The sequence below is a fragment of the Tripterygium wilfordii genome, chromosome 6 (genome assembly GCF_013401445.1).
Source record: "Tripterygium wilfordii isolate XIE 37 chromosome 6, ASM1340144v1, whole genome shotgun sequence".
Taxonomy (NCBI): Eukaryota; Viridiplantae; Streptophyta; class Magnoliopsida; order Celastrales; family Celastraceae; genus Tripterygium; species Tripterygium wilfordii.
Window position 1 is genome coordinate 6,880,161 of NC_052237.1, and position 14,834 is coordinate 6,894,994.

The 14,834-nt window shown below is 36.1% G+C and overlaps 1 protein-coding gene across 1 annotated transcript; it reads left to right on the forward strand.

Moving 5' to 3' along the window:
- The first annotated feature begins 8,123 nt into the window (after positions 1-8,123).
- LOC119999400 (transcription factor bHLH168-like) lies at positions 8,124-8,939 on the forward strand. The gene is made up of 3 exons (XM_038846937.1): positions 8,124-8,242; positions 8,328-8,684; positions 8,759-8,939. The coding sequence occupies exons 1-3, from the start codon at positions 8,183-8,185 to the stop codon at positions 8,825-8,827; spliced, it is 486 nt and encodes a 161-aa protein (XP_038702865.1). The 5' UTR covers positions 8,124-8,182; the 3' UTR covers positions 8,828-8,939.
- Positions 8,940-14,834: the final 5,895 nt, after the last annotated feature.

Here is a 14,834-nt window from a genome sequence, read left to right on the forward strand (position 1 = left end):
ATACCATCCTGAAGAACATATAAACCACCAACCATCTTCCCCGTCATTATTGTCACTACGCCCTTGCTCTCTTCTAAAACTCCACCTTTTGCGAAATACCCGCAGCCTTTGGAATTCAGAATGCTCAAAGACGCCATATTCTTTTTCAAATCTGATACATGACAGACACCCATCAAAATTCTAAGAGTTTCACCTTACGACTAAAAGATTCTGTGAATTGTGTATAATGTTGTGTAATTCATTAACTAAACATTCAACGATTTATACAAGAGATGTATGACTTGTTTCATTGTATGTAGTACCTAGAGCGGGAACCTATTGATTACAGTAATTACAAAGAATATTGCGTATCAATCAGTGTACATAATCATGGGATATTCCTATCACATAAATCATGGAGTATCACTATCACTTGAATCATGGAGTATCTCTATCATGCCCCCGCAGGCGTATGGGTCCAGGGAGGACATGAAGCTTGAACCGATGATAAGTGAACAATTTTCGAGCAAGAGGTTTGGTTAACGAGTCCGCTAACTAATCTGTTGTATGAACATAAGATACGCGAAAAACTTTCTTGGCAACTTGATCACGAACGAAGTGAAAATCAATGACAATGTGTTTCATGCGGGAGTGGAATACCGGGTTGGAGCATAAGTAGTTGGCACCTATGTTAGCAACTTGTCCAGTACTCCTGGGTTTTGTCTAACCGACCTTCTCTACATGAAGCAAAATCAGCCTAAAAACTAGAGATCCATGCAAACATACCTCCTCTATTGAACAACCCTTGATTTGATGAATCATCCGATTACGGAAAGTTCCAAACTTCCCACACCGACATCAAGAACAAATTCATAGCAGAGCTGGTTAATGTCATCCTTGGACGACCAAGACATTTCAGAAAACTATCATACAGTGCTGACTTCAAAAACTCCCAGCTTCCACAATCCTTCCAAACAGGTTTAACAAAAGCACATTGAAATAGGGCATGAATGGAAGTATCTTATCCAGAACCACACAAAGGGCAACACTGGTCACACGGCACATGTTGTGAAGCCAAGTTGCCTCTAGTTGGATTGATATCGAGACATGCTCCATCCCACAAATGTTAAGAGTAATTGTCCAAAAAATGCCAACGATTTTGGACCCTAATATTACTGTTTGGTGCCTCTCTACAATAGATGCTTTGTGAACAATATATGGTGCACCAAACAGGCCCATAAATGCCTTTTTGTTTATGGTCACCAACATCCAAAACAAACATACTTGTCTTCAACCAAAAATACGAGACGCGTTTTTGATGATGGTGCCTAGCCATCGATGGGTTCACGAGCTTTGTCAAACTTCATTGTCAAACCTCATTAACTCCGACTCACACCCAGATAGATTTCAAACTTGAAAATCCATAACTGCCTTTCAGCCCCAATCTTCTCCCACTCTCTCCCTCTTTAAATCAGAAGGGAAAAAAGAACAAATCTTGTTTTATATATACACACAAAACCAAGAGACCCACCAACATTCCCAACAAAATATTTGCTGAACCAAAATCACATACCCATGAACCTCTTCATCCTCCTCTGCCTCTTCTTTCTCTCATTTTCTAATCATGTAAGCCAACTCCCTCTCTCTCGGTTTGTCTTTGTTGTTCTAGAAGAAAGGATTATCAATGCTGTTATTGTGAATTGATTATTGTTTTTGAAGCAATGCAGGTGAACCATATTGCCGGAGCTGCGATGCATCCGGAGAGAACCCATTCTCGCCCAAGGCATATCTGATGCGGGATTGGAGCAGAGAGATCCACAACAATCTCCCCCAGTCTAATTTTCCCTTCTCCAAGGCGTCTCCATTGAACAGTGTTGACGCCGTTAATTTTGCCAGACTCGCTGCTCTCAACTCACCTCCCCTCTTTCTGCTCCTCTGCAAAGCTGTTTTGCTTCCCCGATTTGGTTAATAGTCTGGAAAAGCATGACAGTGACTCCAACTTTGGAGCTTACGACCCTTATATTGAACGAAACTTCGCGAACTATGGCACTGACCGGCGCGGCGGAGCAGATTCCTTCAAGAACTGTTCAGGTGTCTCTGTTGATGTTAACAAGTACCGAAGCAGTATATCTATATCCACATAAAAATAAAAAGAACATTATGCATAAAAAAGATGAGGTGGTCCAGAGAGACCATCCATGTTGACCTGTTGCGACAAAATCATACATACATACATATATATATATATACACACACCACTAGGCAGAGTTTTTGAGTTTGGAGGCCCTAGTACTAGTAGCAGTAAATTTTATGATATGGTGGCGGAGCCCCAAGTGGAACTGTGGAAGAGTATTTGAACTTTGAAGCATCATTTCAAATATATGTGTGTGTATATATATATATATATGTATATGTATGTTTAGAATTAAATGAGTTAGCTGTAATATCCAAACACTCAATACCTAGTACATTTTTTGAACAACTTAGCAATGGTGATGCAGTTCTTATAAGGATAGCATGAAAAATAACTTTGTCAAAGCCCTATCAAGTTTTAGCCTGAAAATAGGAGTAATTGCAGTTATTGAGCAACGAACTTGCTGAAAGATGAACAGAGACGTAAATACTGATGAATTGAATAATGCCCCTTTACCAACAAGAACCAAAAAAGAAGAAGAGAAATATGTAATGTGTGTCGCTGCTATAACTTAATTCGTGGTGCCATAAAAATTAAGCCCATTTGTATCACCAAATCCCATTTAGTAGGACTCAACAGAATGTGGCTATGGGCCCAGAGGACGGGCCCGTGTTCTTCCTATATTAGCAATGAGCCTACATGCGTGTTTACTGTTTATAATCGATTGTTATTTTAATGTCACATAGATTTGAGATATTTTGGGGTCACATTTTAAGATGTAGCATTGCTCATGGCTAATTGAAATTCTTCTTATGGGCTATTTTTGAAGCCTTTTATTTGTAAACTTGGTCCACAAAGAAATCTACGGTTCGCGGAGAAAGAAACTTCATTATGGCAAAAGAAGCTTCTCTTTCTTTCAGCTTAAGCATGTCAAAGTTTTTAAATTTTTTTTTAATAAAAACATGGTGGGCCCATATTTATATTATTATTCTACTTAATCATTTACTTTAAAAATAATTTATATTATCCTTTTAGTAACATTTCTTTATAGGACAATGCTAGAGGCTCCCAAAATATCACCCCTAAAATTCCCCAAATTTATGTGGCATTAAAATAACCATGAATTAAAAATACACATGTAGAACTCCCTTCACATTTAACACTCCACATTAAATGGAGGTATTTTGGGATCACTTTTTAAAGTTCTCAAGCATTATTATTCTTTATATTATGGCAATCATTCTTCTTCATCCTCTAGGTCCATCAATGCCAAAACCAGAACCCCACTTCCCAAAACATTTCCGGCGTCGGCATAGAGTTTCAAGAATCGGTGAGCGAACTTCGACCACTTCTCTGCCTTAACAGAAAAGGCTTTCTGTGAAGATTTGGATAGCACTAAAGAATTGAGTTTGGGGTATGAGTGGGTGGAGCTATTCAACTTGAATTTGGTGTTATTACATTGTATACCTTCTTCTAGAATTTTGAAGCAGGCAGTTGGAGACAAGGAAGTGGTTGTCTCTGCAGCCTCTGAGTGCTTTTCAAAGTCAAACATCAATTCCACGTGCAAATCCAAGAACTCAAATCTATTGAATAATCCAACTCAAATCCAAGAACACCAAACTCCGAAAACCATCTGTTATTTTTTTATTAATGTTTGTACCGGTTCTGTGCTTGTCAAGGTGTGTAGTAGATCTGGATATGCTCGAATATTGCAGCTTGACGATGGTCGTACCATCGCCGATGATGAGAGAGGAGAGGTAAGAGAGACAGATGAGCGAGGAAGGTAGAATTTCTTGTAAGTTTTTTTTTTTGATAGATTTTTTTAATGACATGTCACATGTTAAATTTCCACATAACTATTTATTATTGACTAAATGTCACGTAAGCATGGAGTTTGACCGAGATTGTATAAATTCTGCCCGAGTGAGTGCTTTGTCTTATTTTGAAACTTAGATGACGACTTTATAACAAAATTTCTTTTGATGACTATTACGTAACAAGTCCTATTTTTTGGTGATGTAAAGTATAATTAACTCTTAATTTTATTTGGAAAAATTTATATCGGTATTCTCCTTAACCTTTTTTTTACTTAACATTTTTTGATATCATAATACATAAAAAAAAATAATTTTAAAAGTATTTATAATTTTAAAGATATTTATATTTTATACTTCAAATTATTTTTAATAATAAATTATATTTATTAGATTAATAACAAAATTTATTATAAAAATAATAAAATATAATATTATAAAGTTTAAGATAATACTTTTATTCAACAATTTGTAAACCACCATAAGTTTTTAGTTCGTTAAACATCTCACACATATTACACAATTTTTATTACCGTTGTTAAACTAGCATTGAAATCAATCCAACCGTTCCGAGCAAATTTTGCGATTCCTGCTTCAGAAAATTCCACACAATTTGTAATAATGGCTTTCAGTTATATTTTTTTAATCGATTCTCGATATCATGCTTTCTCAAGCACACTCTTTGAAGGTATATTGGCATGATAGCTTCGAGGAACATAATGATTAATGTTTTTTTTGGTGATACTGGCCTTTTTGAATGGCCTGGAATGTCGATGTTAATCTTAAAGCCATTTCATACGTCTGCTATACCCTCGAGAGTGGTTAGGTGGTTCGTTGTTTGCATGGTCTTGGTCATCATCATTCCTACAAGCAGGGACACACGCAATATTTTATGTCATGGTGGATAAAATTAAGTGTGGGTTAATATTTATTAGTTATGCCTTCACGAGTATGGAAAATAATATTAAAAATCAAAGTTTATAAAATAACGATAGGTAATAATTGAAAATTAATTTACAAATGTACTCGATGATTCATATCTTGACATTAGTGGCGGACCCATGAATTAGGATCATTGGGGGCACACAAGCGGTGTGAGGGTCTAGAGGCAATGTCCTTATTTTTATTTAGAGTTATTTATGTTATGGATTCACATTCATGAATATATATCACATATTCAAAAATTCATTAATATCTATCGCTACTCATGCCATTGGGGGCCTCTCTTTTTGGCTGAGGAAGCTTCACATAAGCTCATACTTGGGTTAATAGAAATTTTGCTGCCCATGAATGTGTTCGCCTTTGGTTGACGTTGTTCCATATGTTGAGAGAAAATAAAGGAACAAATAGAGAGATACCGAGAGAGGAAAAATATACCTTAAGGCGCGCATAACAATTAACAAGTCAATTGGCTAACGTTCGATTCTTTGAGAGTTGAGGCTAGCTAAAACTTAGGAGTGAAATACGAGAGACAGAGCGGAATGATTGGGGTACAAGGTGGACAAAAGCTGGGCGGATAGGCCAAATGATTTATTAGTGGGCAAAAACAAAGGCAATTGGCTCCCATTAAGTCCGCTCTTGCACACAAATAGGGAGCAGTTATTTGCACACATGATTGGACTCAATACACACACCTACTTAACACACCCTTAATTTCTTTCTAATACACACATTAAGTTCTCTGAAATTACCCCTTTCCACTCATGTCTCTCTATTATCTACCCAGCAACCCTACCCACACTCTGTGTTGGGTTTAGTCAAATTCAAGCCATGTTTTTTGGATTTTTTTTTGGACAGCTTCCATCTTCATTTTACTCAATAACGACGCACTATTCAGTGTTTCGGATATCCCAGGAGGCTTTGCGCAGCCGTTGAAAATTCTCTTAATCTTCGACGCGCATGTGCCTTGTGAGAAAACAGAGTGCTGCTCTTTATTTATTCCCGAGGCTTGGTTATTTTTCTTCTCATTTTTTGTCATTTTCTTGTGCTTATAGTGCTTGAGCTGACCCATACACGAGATCTTCCGAGATGTCGCCTCATCTTGTGTTTCATACATGTCTATCATTCTTTGATTTTCGGCGAGCTTCGGCCGAAATTATTGACACAATGGGACCGAAAAAACCCCTTTGTGCGAAACTTGTTAATGTTGTCTGAGCTCTGAATGATTTTGTGATCTCTCTCAGGACTGAATGGAGGGTTATAGAAATTCACTGCAGAAGCTACTTTCTGTAGGAACTTCAAGATCCTCCCGCTTGCTTGTTCTCTATTATTGTTATTTTTTCACTCTGCACTGCACTGATACAGAGGCTTCACATATATACTGTATAAAAGAAAGAAAGAAGATTAGATAAGACCAAAGATGTGCATTTTGACAGTGTTGAGAGAGTGTGTTTGATCAAACGAAATGACCTAAAGAGGAATAATGAGTGTAAGGACACTTGCAATGGTAAAGTTTAGGGGTCATCATTTGGTCTGCGAGCCTAGGTCCGGCCCAAGCCCGGCCCGGCCCAAGCCCGGCCCGGCCCAAAATTACATCGAGCCTGGGCAGCTCGGCCCGAAGCCTTGGGCGGGCTTGGTCTCCATTTCATGGGCTGAGCCCTGCCCGAAGCCCGACACCTCAGTCGGTCCGAACACGAGCCCGGAGCCCGACCCAAGGCCCGATCAATGTACTACATCTATATGTATATATATAATATGTGTGTGTATATATATGTTCTACATCTATCTATATGTGTGTGTATACGTATGTTCTCCATGTATATATATTATCTGTGTGTGTATATATGTTCTGTGTGTGTATATGTTCTTTATGGGCCTGGGCCTCATTTTCCCGCCCCAGCCCCGCCCGAGGCCCGAAGATCAAAATCGGGCCTGGGCCTAAAAAATCGAGCCGGCCCCGCCTTATGCCGAGCCCTAGTAAAGTGTTATTGGGGAAATAAAGATGTTGTCTTTTGTTGATATGGTTGTATTGTAAATCGTGTTTTACTTATGTGGCTGTATTAGGAAAAATGTTTTGCTGATGTGGATGTATTGGTATTTTGTGTTTTGGTGTAGTTTTATTGTGGATAATATAAAGGAATGAAATGTTGTTGGCCTCCATATTGGGTGGGAAGAAAAAGTATATAAAAATTTGTGTTTTGCTGATGTGGCTGTATTGAAAGATGTGTTTTAGTGATGTAGTTGTATCAGAATACGTGTTTGACTGGACTTTTTGTGTAATAGATGTGATAGATGTGGGATCGAGGATTAATTTTGTTGGGGACATTAGCACTTGCACCATTACGGTGCAAGTGCCCTAATAAGTCCAATTATGTGTGTAAATAGTGGCATCCGTACAAGTAATCAAATAAAACGTGAAGTCGTTATACGATGCGAAGGTCCAGTTGACTATGTTATTGTATACTGGGGGAATTTTGTGCATGATTTGTATTTTGCAATAAATAAATATCTTTCGTACGTAGTAGTGGATTCAGCGAACATTGTTCCTTGGGGTCCAACCCCTTTTGGTATTGATTCTATTTTAACGACTCCTTGGGTCTGAACGGCACATGCAGTCATGCAGACTTGCAATATATTTATTTGACTTGCAGGTATATTTATTTTTGAACGTCACAAGACATGATTCCAGTGCTTACTTTTGAGGCCAAGAACACTATTAATTAGTTGAACCCTCCAGTCTCAAATCAATTATATTTTTAACGTGACAATTTGTCATAATTGCATCCATATATAGGACACTCATTCATTAGGTGTGGTGAGTTGATATAAGATTAGTTTCCTATATTTATATATAATAAAACGGTTTGGAAGGATTGAAAATCGTCATGTTGTCATAATTGCACGAAATTCGATCAGGTGACTCGGATCGACATGGTGATCAAGACTAGGTGCTAGGCTCCTAGCCCCACCCTGTTTTTACAAAATTCCATTCTTTAGGGTTTTTTTGGGATGGATATTGATTGGATGTTGTACCTAAGAGTCTATTTATGGTCAAAGATCAAATTCTATGAAATAAATAGGGCACGTGGTAGGTGTCCGCCGCAATTCAAAACCAAGGCCAAGATAGTTTCCGGGTCATTGGAAATTTCGTTTGTGTTTCCCCAAGAACTCGCCATCCGAACCATGTATACATATATATATATATAGTTCATACATATAGAGAAACAATTAAAATTAATTAATAATCATGCCACGAAACAATAGTAGTAGTAGTGCATCAAGACATGATAGAAGTTTGATTGAGAGAAATCGAAGAATGCACATGAGGGTTCTTTACTCCAATCTCTCCTCACTCATTGCTCCCAACTCTTCTCAGGTCCTCTCTCTCTCTCTCCCCCCTCAAACACGCAGATAAACATTGACACAGAGAGGAAGACTAATTGTTATATTTGCTGTTGTAGGTGCCGGTGCCTGAGTTGGTGGACAGGGCCACGGATTACATAAAGGGCTTGGATTCGAGAGTTAAACAACTACACCAAACAAAAGAAGCAATTTTGACAGGCGAAGATGTTTCCATAACAAGTGATCAAAATCATTTATTGGATGCAAATGTTGCGTCATCGTCATCGTCAAGATCAGTACCCATCGTTGAAGTTGGAGCATTTGAGTCTACTTTGGAAGTGAACTTGATTTGTGGTTCAGAGAACATGTTTAAGTTGACTGAAGTTATTAGGGTTCTTGAGGAAGAAGGAGCAGTAGTCATCACTTCTGCGTGCCACAAAGAGGGTGACAGGGTTTTCTATACCATCTATTCACAGGTATTGTGTATCTTCACTTTTATAGTCATATATGCAATGCAAACATATGATATACATTGTCATTTAAAATGCAGGCTAAAATCCCTAGAATTGGTATAGACACTTCAAGAGTACATGAGAGGTTGAAGATGTTGTTTTCTTGACATCAACACGCGTGGAGGCATGGAGTAATGTTGCGATAGGATCATTTTAAAATGATCACATTGATATCCTCAAAAGATTTTTGCGGGATCCGAGGACAACATCCCCAGAAAAAAAAAATCTAGAGCTATATGCAATAATATAAATACTTTAAATGATATTATCGATTGAACTCTTAAGTAAGTATAAACAATTTTTGCTATTAAATTAAATGTAATGAAATGTCATTCACATGTCTGGGATTAATAAAAAAAAATGATCTATGAAATATAAATGTTTTGTCATATTATCCATATGTCTTGGATTAACAACTACTTTAAATGATATTATCGATGACTCTTAAGTAAGCATAAACTATTTTAGCTATTAAATTAAATGTAATGGAAATGGAATGTCATTTACATGTATGAGATTAATAAAAAAAAAAATGATCTATGAAATATAAATGTTTTGTCATATTATCTATATGTCTTGGATTATCCATATGTTTTGTCATATTATCCATGTGTGGTTGGCTGTCTTTGTAAAATATGGCAGCACCGGGGGGTTCTTTGATAAAAGTCATATAGGACTAGGTTTATAGAGAGGTTCTAATTATATGCACCTGCAATTTTTTAAAATTTTATAATATTAGAATTCAATTTTAGCGAAGAAAATATAGTGAAATTCCATCACTAATTTTTTAAATTTGAATTTTTTGATAATTGTAATTATTAAAATTTTAAAACATTTAGCCATAGAATTTTTATTAAATTCTGTTGCTATTTAAAAAAGAATTAGCGAAAAAATTTCGTCACTAATTTTGTTATTTTTAACAAATGTCAATTTAATTTTCAGAATAATGATTGTGTAAAATTAATTTTTTAATTTATGTACTTTATTATTTTAATATAATTATCAATTATGTATTTTCTAATTATGTATTAAAATGTGTAAAAAATAATATGCAATAAAAATAAATTCTATAAAACCAATCCTAGGAATGATGAACTATTGTTTCTAGTTATATCCATACACAACCTTCCTCTAAGGAAGTACGTTGTGAATTAACGAACAAAATCGAATATAGAAAATCTGTATAAATAAAAGAGAAAAGACACAAGATTTAACGAGATTCGTCACAACTTGCCTACATCCTCAGGCAAAAAACAACGAAGAATTTCACTAATATGAATAAGATTACAAAAGAGATGAGCTCTTGAACTCAAGAATTAACCCAAACCTCTTTCTCTCGAACTCGCACTCTCACTCTCAAAATCGTAGACGACTCTATCTCACACCTAGAAAGTTACACAAATCTTAACTCTTATAGCTTACATGAATTAAAGAGAAGGAACTCCTAACTCCAACTCAAAACCTAATGGAATTATAATTTTACAACTAAAAAACAAGTCAGGCTCGTGCCTTCCTCGAGTAAGGGCCTAGGCCTTCCTCGAGGAAGGGCAATCTGGTCTGAATGAAAAAACTTCAACTTTGAGCCAAACTTCACAAATCTCCACATTGGATCAAATTTGATCGTCACAAACTTTCGAAAAACAAAGTGGTCCATCCAAAAGATCTTCATTCTTCCTTATGAACATTGTTCCTCATGTTGCCTTCTCCAACATAATCTCAAACTTTAGAGATTAACTACGACCAAGTCCAAACGATCTTTGAACTTGTCCACCAGTTTCACAACATCAATTGATGTAGTAAAAGTCTGTCAACCAGTCTCACTTGGTTTGACAACTCTAGAACAAGGAACCCCATATTCTCTGTATTTGTAAGTGCTTTCGAAATTATGCTTCTCATCCGAGAACAACCACTTTGTCTTCTCTGAGAGTTCTCTGTCACAGGCTAAATTGGAGTATAAACTTGCACTCCACCTGATTTTCTCATCTAAAGCTCCAACTGCTTTTGAGATCCAGAAATACCTATAGAATCGACTGTACCACCATGAAGAACATATAGACCTCCAATCATCTTCCACGTCATTACTATCACTGGACCCTTGCTCACATCTAAAATTCCACCTTTTATGGAGAACCCGCAGCCTTTGAAATCCAGACTACTCAAAGACACCAAATTCTTCTTCAAATCTGGTACATGACAGACACCCGTCAAAGTTCTAAGAGCTCCACCTTGCAACTTGATTCGAATTGAGCCTTTCTCAACAATCTTGCAAGAAGTATCATTACCCACCAACACTATGCCACCTTTGACTGAATCATTGGTAGTAAACGCATCCCTATAAGATGACACGTGATAGGTGTAACCTGAATCAAAAATCCACTCCTCCTTGGAGCAAACTTGTGGAATTGTAACAGAAAGAGCAAAAATTGAGTCTTTATCTAAGCCAACATTCTCATCTCCAATATTTGCACCTGCATCTGCGTTCCCTCGATCTTTGAGGTTCGAACACTCTGACTTGAAGTGTCCAAATTGATGGCAATAAAACACTAAACACTATAATTTTATTTACCACAGCCTTTCCCTCAACCGCTCTTGCCCTTAACTAACAGACCAACTAATCTGATCACCACTACCCTTACCATTTAACTTGGTTCTTAACTCTTTTGAGTTCAAAGATTTCTTGACATCGACCAAGGAGATTGAGTTCACCCAATATAGCATGGAATTAACAAAGGCATCATACGAAACTAGCTAACACACTATAGAATAATTCAACACGATAATGATATAAATGGTTAATTCTTGTCCTTCACATCTTGATCTTCGTGCAACTTGATAAGACTCTTCCATGATTGGAACACTGACTCTATGTTCACTACAAAATGATGAAACTTTATCAATAAAAGAGTCTCATTCATCGACAAAAAGGGACTTGATTATAATGTTACAGGCTTAGTTCAATTAAATCTTTTGAGCTTGGGTTTAGTCACAAATTTACAATCCTTTCGACTTGAGTTAAAAAACTCGTCTCAAATATATATAAATACATACATATATATATATATATATATATATATATACACGAGAATTCTTTTATGTGGACACCCGCAAATTATATTAACTTACGCACCTCAATCTCACTATTGATTTGAAACATATGGGTCACACTTATTATTTCACTTTTGAAAACACTTAAAAAAAACTTTCTAAGATATTCTAAATATACCCATAATTACCCACCATTTGACTTGCAATACTTACTAACAAATATTTCTAACGTGACGATACATGATCAAACTGTGGTGAGCGCACAAAAAAAAAAGAAAAAAAAATACAACATTGATTAAACATGTGAAGATGGTTGAGCATATAAAGTATGGACTATCTCCATTGGAATAAGGTCTTTTGGGAAAAACCCAAGAACAAATCCGTACAGGCTTAGGCCCAAAGTGGACAATATTATTCTAATGTGAAGATGTGTGTGGTCCATAGCCCTAACAATTGGTATCGAAGCCGGGCCTGAAACTTAGCCATGTGGATGAATTCTCGAATGGCTTCACGAAGGTGGTGCCCTATTAGCTCGCGATGGATTCGTGTTCATATTTGCGCGAGGCGGGTGACACTCTGAAGCTTCATGTAATGCGTATGCCTCCAACGCGTGGAGTGGAATTGTTGACCTCAGTTAAGCAAGACCCTACCGTTCCTAAGTGAGGAAGATGGCGGGCGAATATGGTAGGCACTGTGGTCCTTTGTTCAAGGGGAGGATTGTTGTGTGCGAACAAAAAAAAAGAAACAAAAGACCACATTCGTTAAACATGAGAAGATAGATGCGTATATAAAGGCTCCGTTTGGCTAAGCATATTGAAAGTAGCAGATATACTAGCAGAAATGCTGGATAATTTTAGTAGCAGATATGCTGCATGAATAGTTGGTAGTGTTTGGTTCAACTTTTGTTAGTAACATTTATGTTGTGTAGCATTTAGTAACAAATTACGTATAGGGATATTATGCATTTGAGTGCAACATATGCATATAAATGTAAAAATAAATATAAATTAATGATTATTATTTAAAATAAAATAAAGATAATTAATTAATTTATAAAATAAAGATAAGTAATTAATTTATAAAATAAAGATTATTAATTATAAATAAAGATTATTAATTAATTTATAAAAATAAAGATTAGTTATTTATTTCTGAAATAAAAATAATTTATTATTTAATTTATAAAATACAGATAATTTATTAATTAATAGGGTGAGGGGTAGAATGGGAATAACAATGAAATACTAAGGACATAAAAGAATATAAATGAAAATACTAGTAAAATTGTTCAAATTGGTAGCATTTTGAAAGTAGCATAATATGCTACAAAAATTGCCACAGATTTTGTGCGTGAAATTGTCGTTTGGTTGCGTCTTAGCATTTATGCTAAAGACGAGCCTAAATGCTACCCAAAATGCTTAGCCATGTGGATAAATTCTCGAATGGCTTCACGAATGTGGTGCCCTGTTAGCTCGCGATGGATTCGTCTTCATGTTTGCTCGAAGCTGGTGACACTCTGAATCTTCATGTAATGCATATGCCTCCAACGCGTGGAGTGGAGTTGTTGACCTCGGTTAAGCAAGACCCTTCCTAAGTGAGGAAGATGGACGGGTGAATATCATTTGAGGGGAGACATTGTGGTCCTTTGTTCGAGAGGAGGATTGTTGTGTGCGAACAAAAAAAAAAAGAAAAAAAAATACCACATTGGTTAAACATGGGAAGATAGTTGAGTATATAAAATATGGACTATCTCCATTGGAATAAGGCTTCTAGGGGAAAACCCAAGAACAAATCCGTGCGGGCTTAGGTCCAAAGTGGACAATATTATTCCAATGTAGAGATGTGTGGTCCATAACCCTAACACAAACAACCTAGCTAATAACATGATTCTATTGTTCATTTTGCGGCCAATAATAATATTAGTTCAACTCTCAAGTTAGTCAATTCAAATAAATTGTTTGAATATTTATCAATTGACATGCCCATGCATATAGAAATGCGCTCAATATAGTTGCCGTACCAATGAGACGAGAAAATGTATTGACCTTTACGGTCGCCCTGTAGTTGGCTCATTTCCACTGTTAATCTATTCGATTGTATCCTTTCCAATTGACTTTGGAGGTATTGAAGATTTTATCTCCACACCTAAGTCACTTTGGGAGTTGCAAAAATGGTAGAATTTAGAGGAAGGAAAATGCTAGAGACTCTTAAAATATCACCCCAAAAGTCCCTCAAATATATGTGATATTAAAATAGTCCTTGATTAAAAACAGACATGTAGAGTCTATTTCATATCCAATACTTCACATTAAATGGGGGTCTTTTGGAGTCACTTTTTAAAAGTTTTAAACATTATTCAAAGAAAAATTGTATCTCCTAATTCATCGATATGAATAAGAGTAGAACTTTTCACGCCGAAAAATAGTCCTTAGGCCACTTTCTTCCTAATGACATCATGGATGACAAATTAGCTTAATAATAAGTAGTTTATTAGGTTTTCTCTTTTTTTCTTTAAGAAGTAATTGTACAAAAATATTTTTTTTATAAAAAAGAAAAGAAAAGATGCTAGTTTTATGCTAATTAAAATATCAGCCCTACAGGAGTCTTTTTTTTTTTTTTGAAAAAGCTCTACAGAAGAATCTTAATTGCAGGCTTGAATATTATTCTTATATAGAAGAAGTTAGAATTTTGTGACGGTCCACGTTGTAGAAAATTCTATGAAATAATTTTTGGTGGGGTCTCCACCGCAATTCAAAAAAGAGAAGACGAAAATGGTTTCCGTGTCATGGAAAATTTCCCAACGTTTTAAGAGTCGGGATGGCAATAATACTGGTGAGACCGCAGTGTTTTTTTTTTTTGAAGCAAACACACAGATCAATAAACCTAACTAACCAAACACCGCCCCTAAGGGCAAAAAGATGTTTGGTTTACTAAACTTATATACTACACACACACTTGAATCAATCGACGTGGTATTTTTGACCCAAGTTTTCAAGTGAAACACCTAACAATTTTGGAAATACACACACCGAGATCAAACAGCCGAAGCTTAGTTTTTTTGAAGCAAAC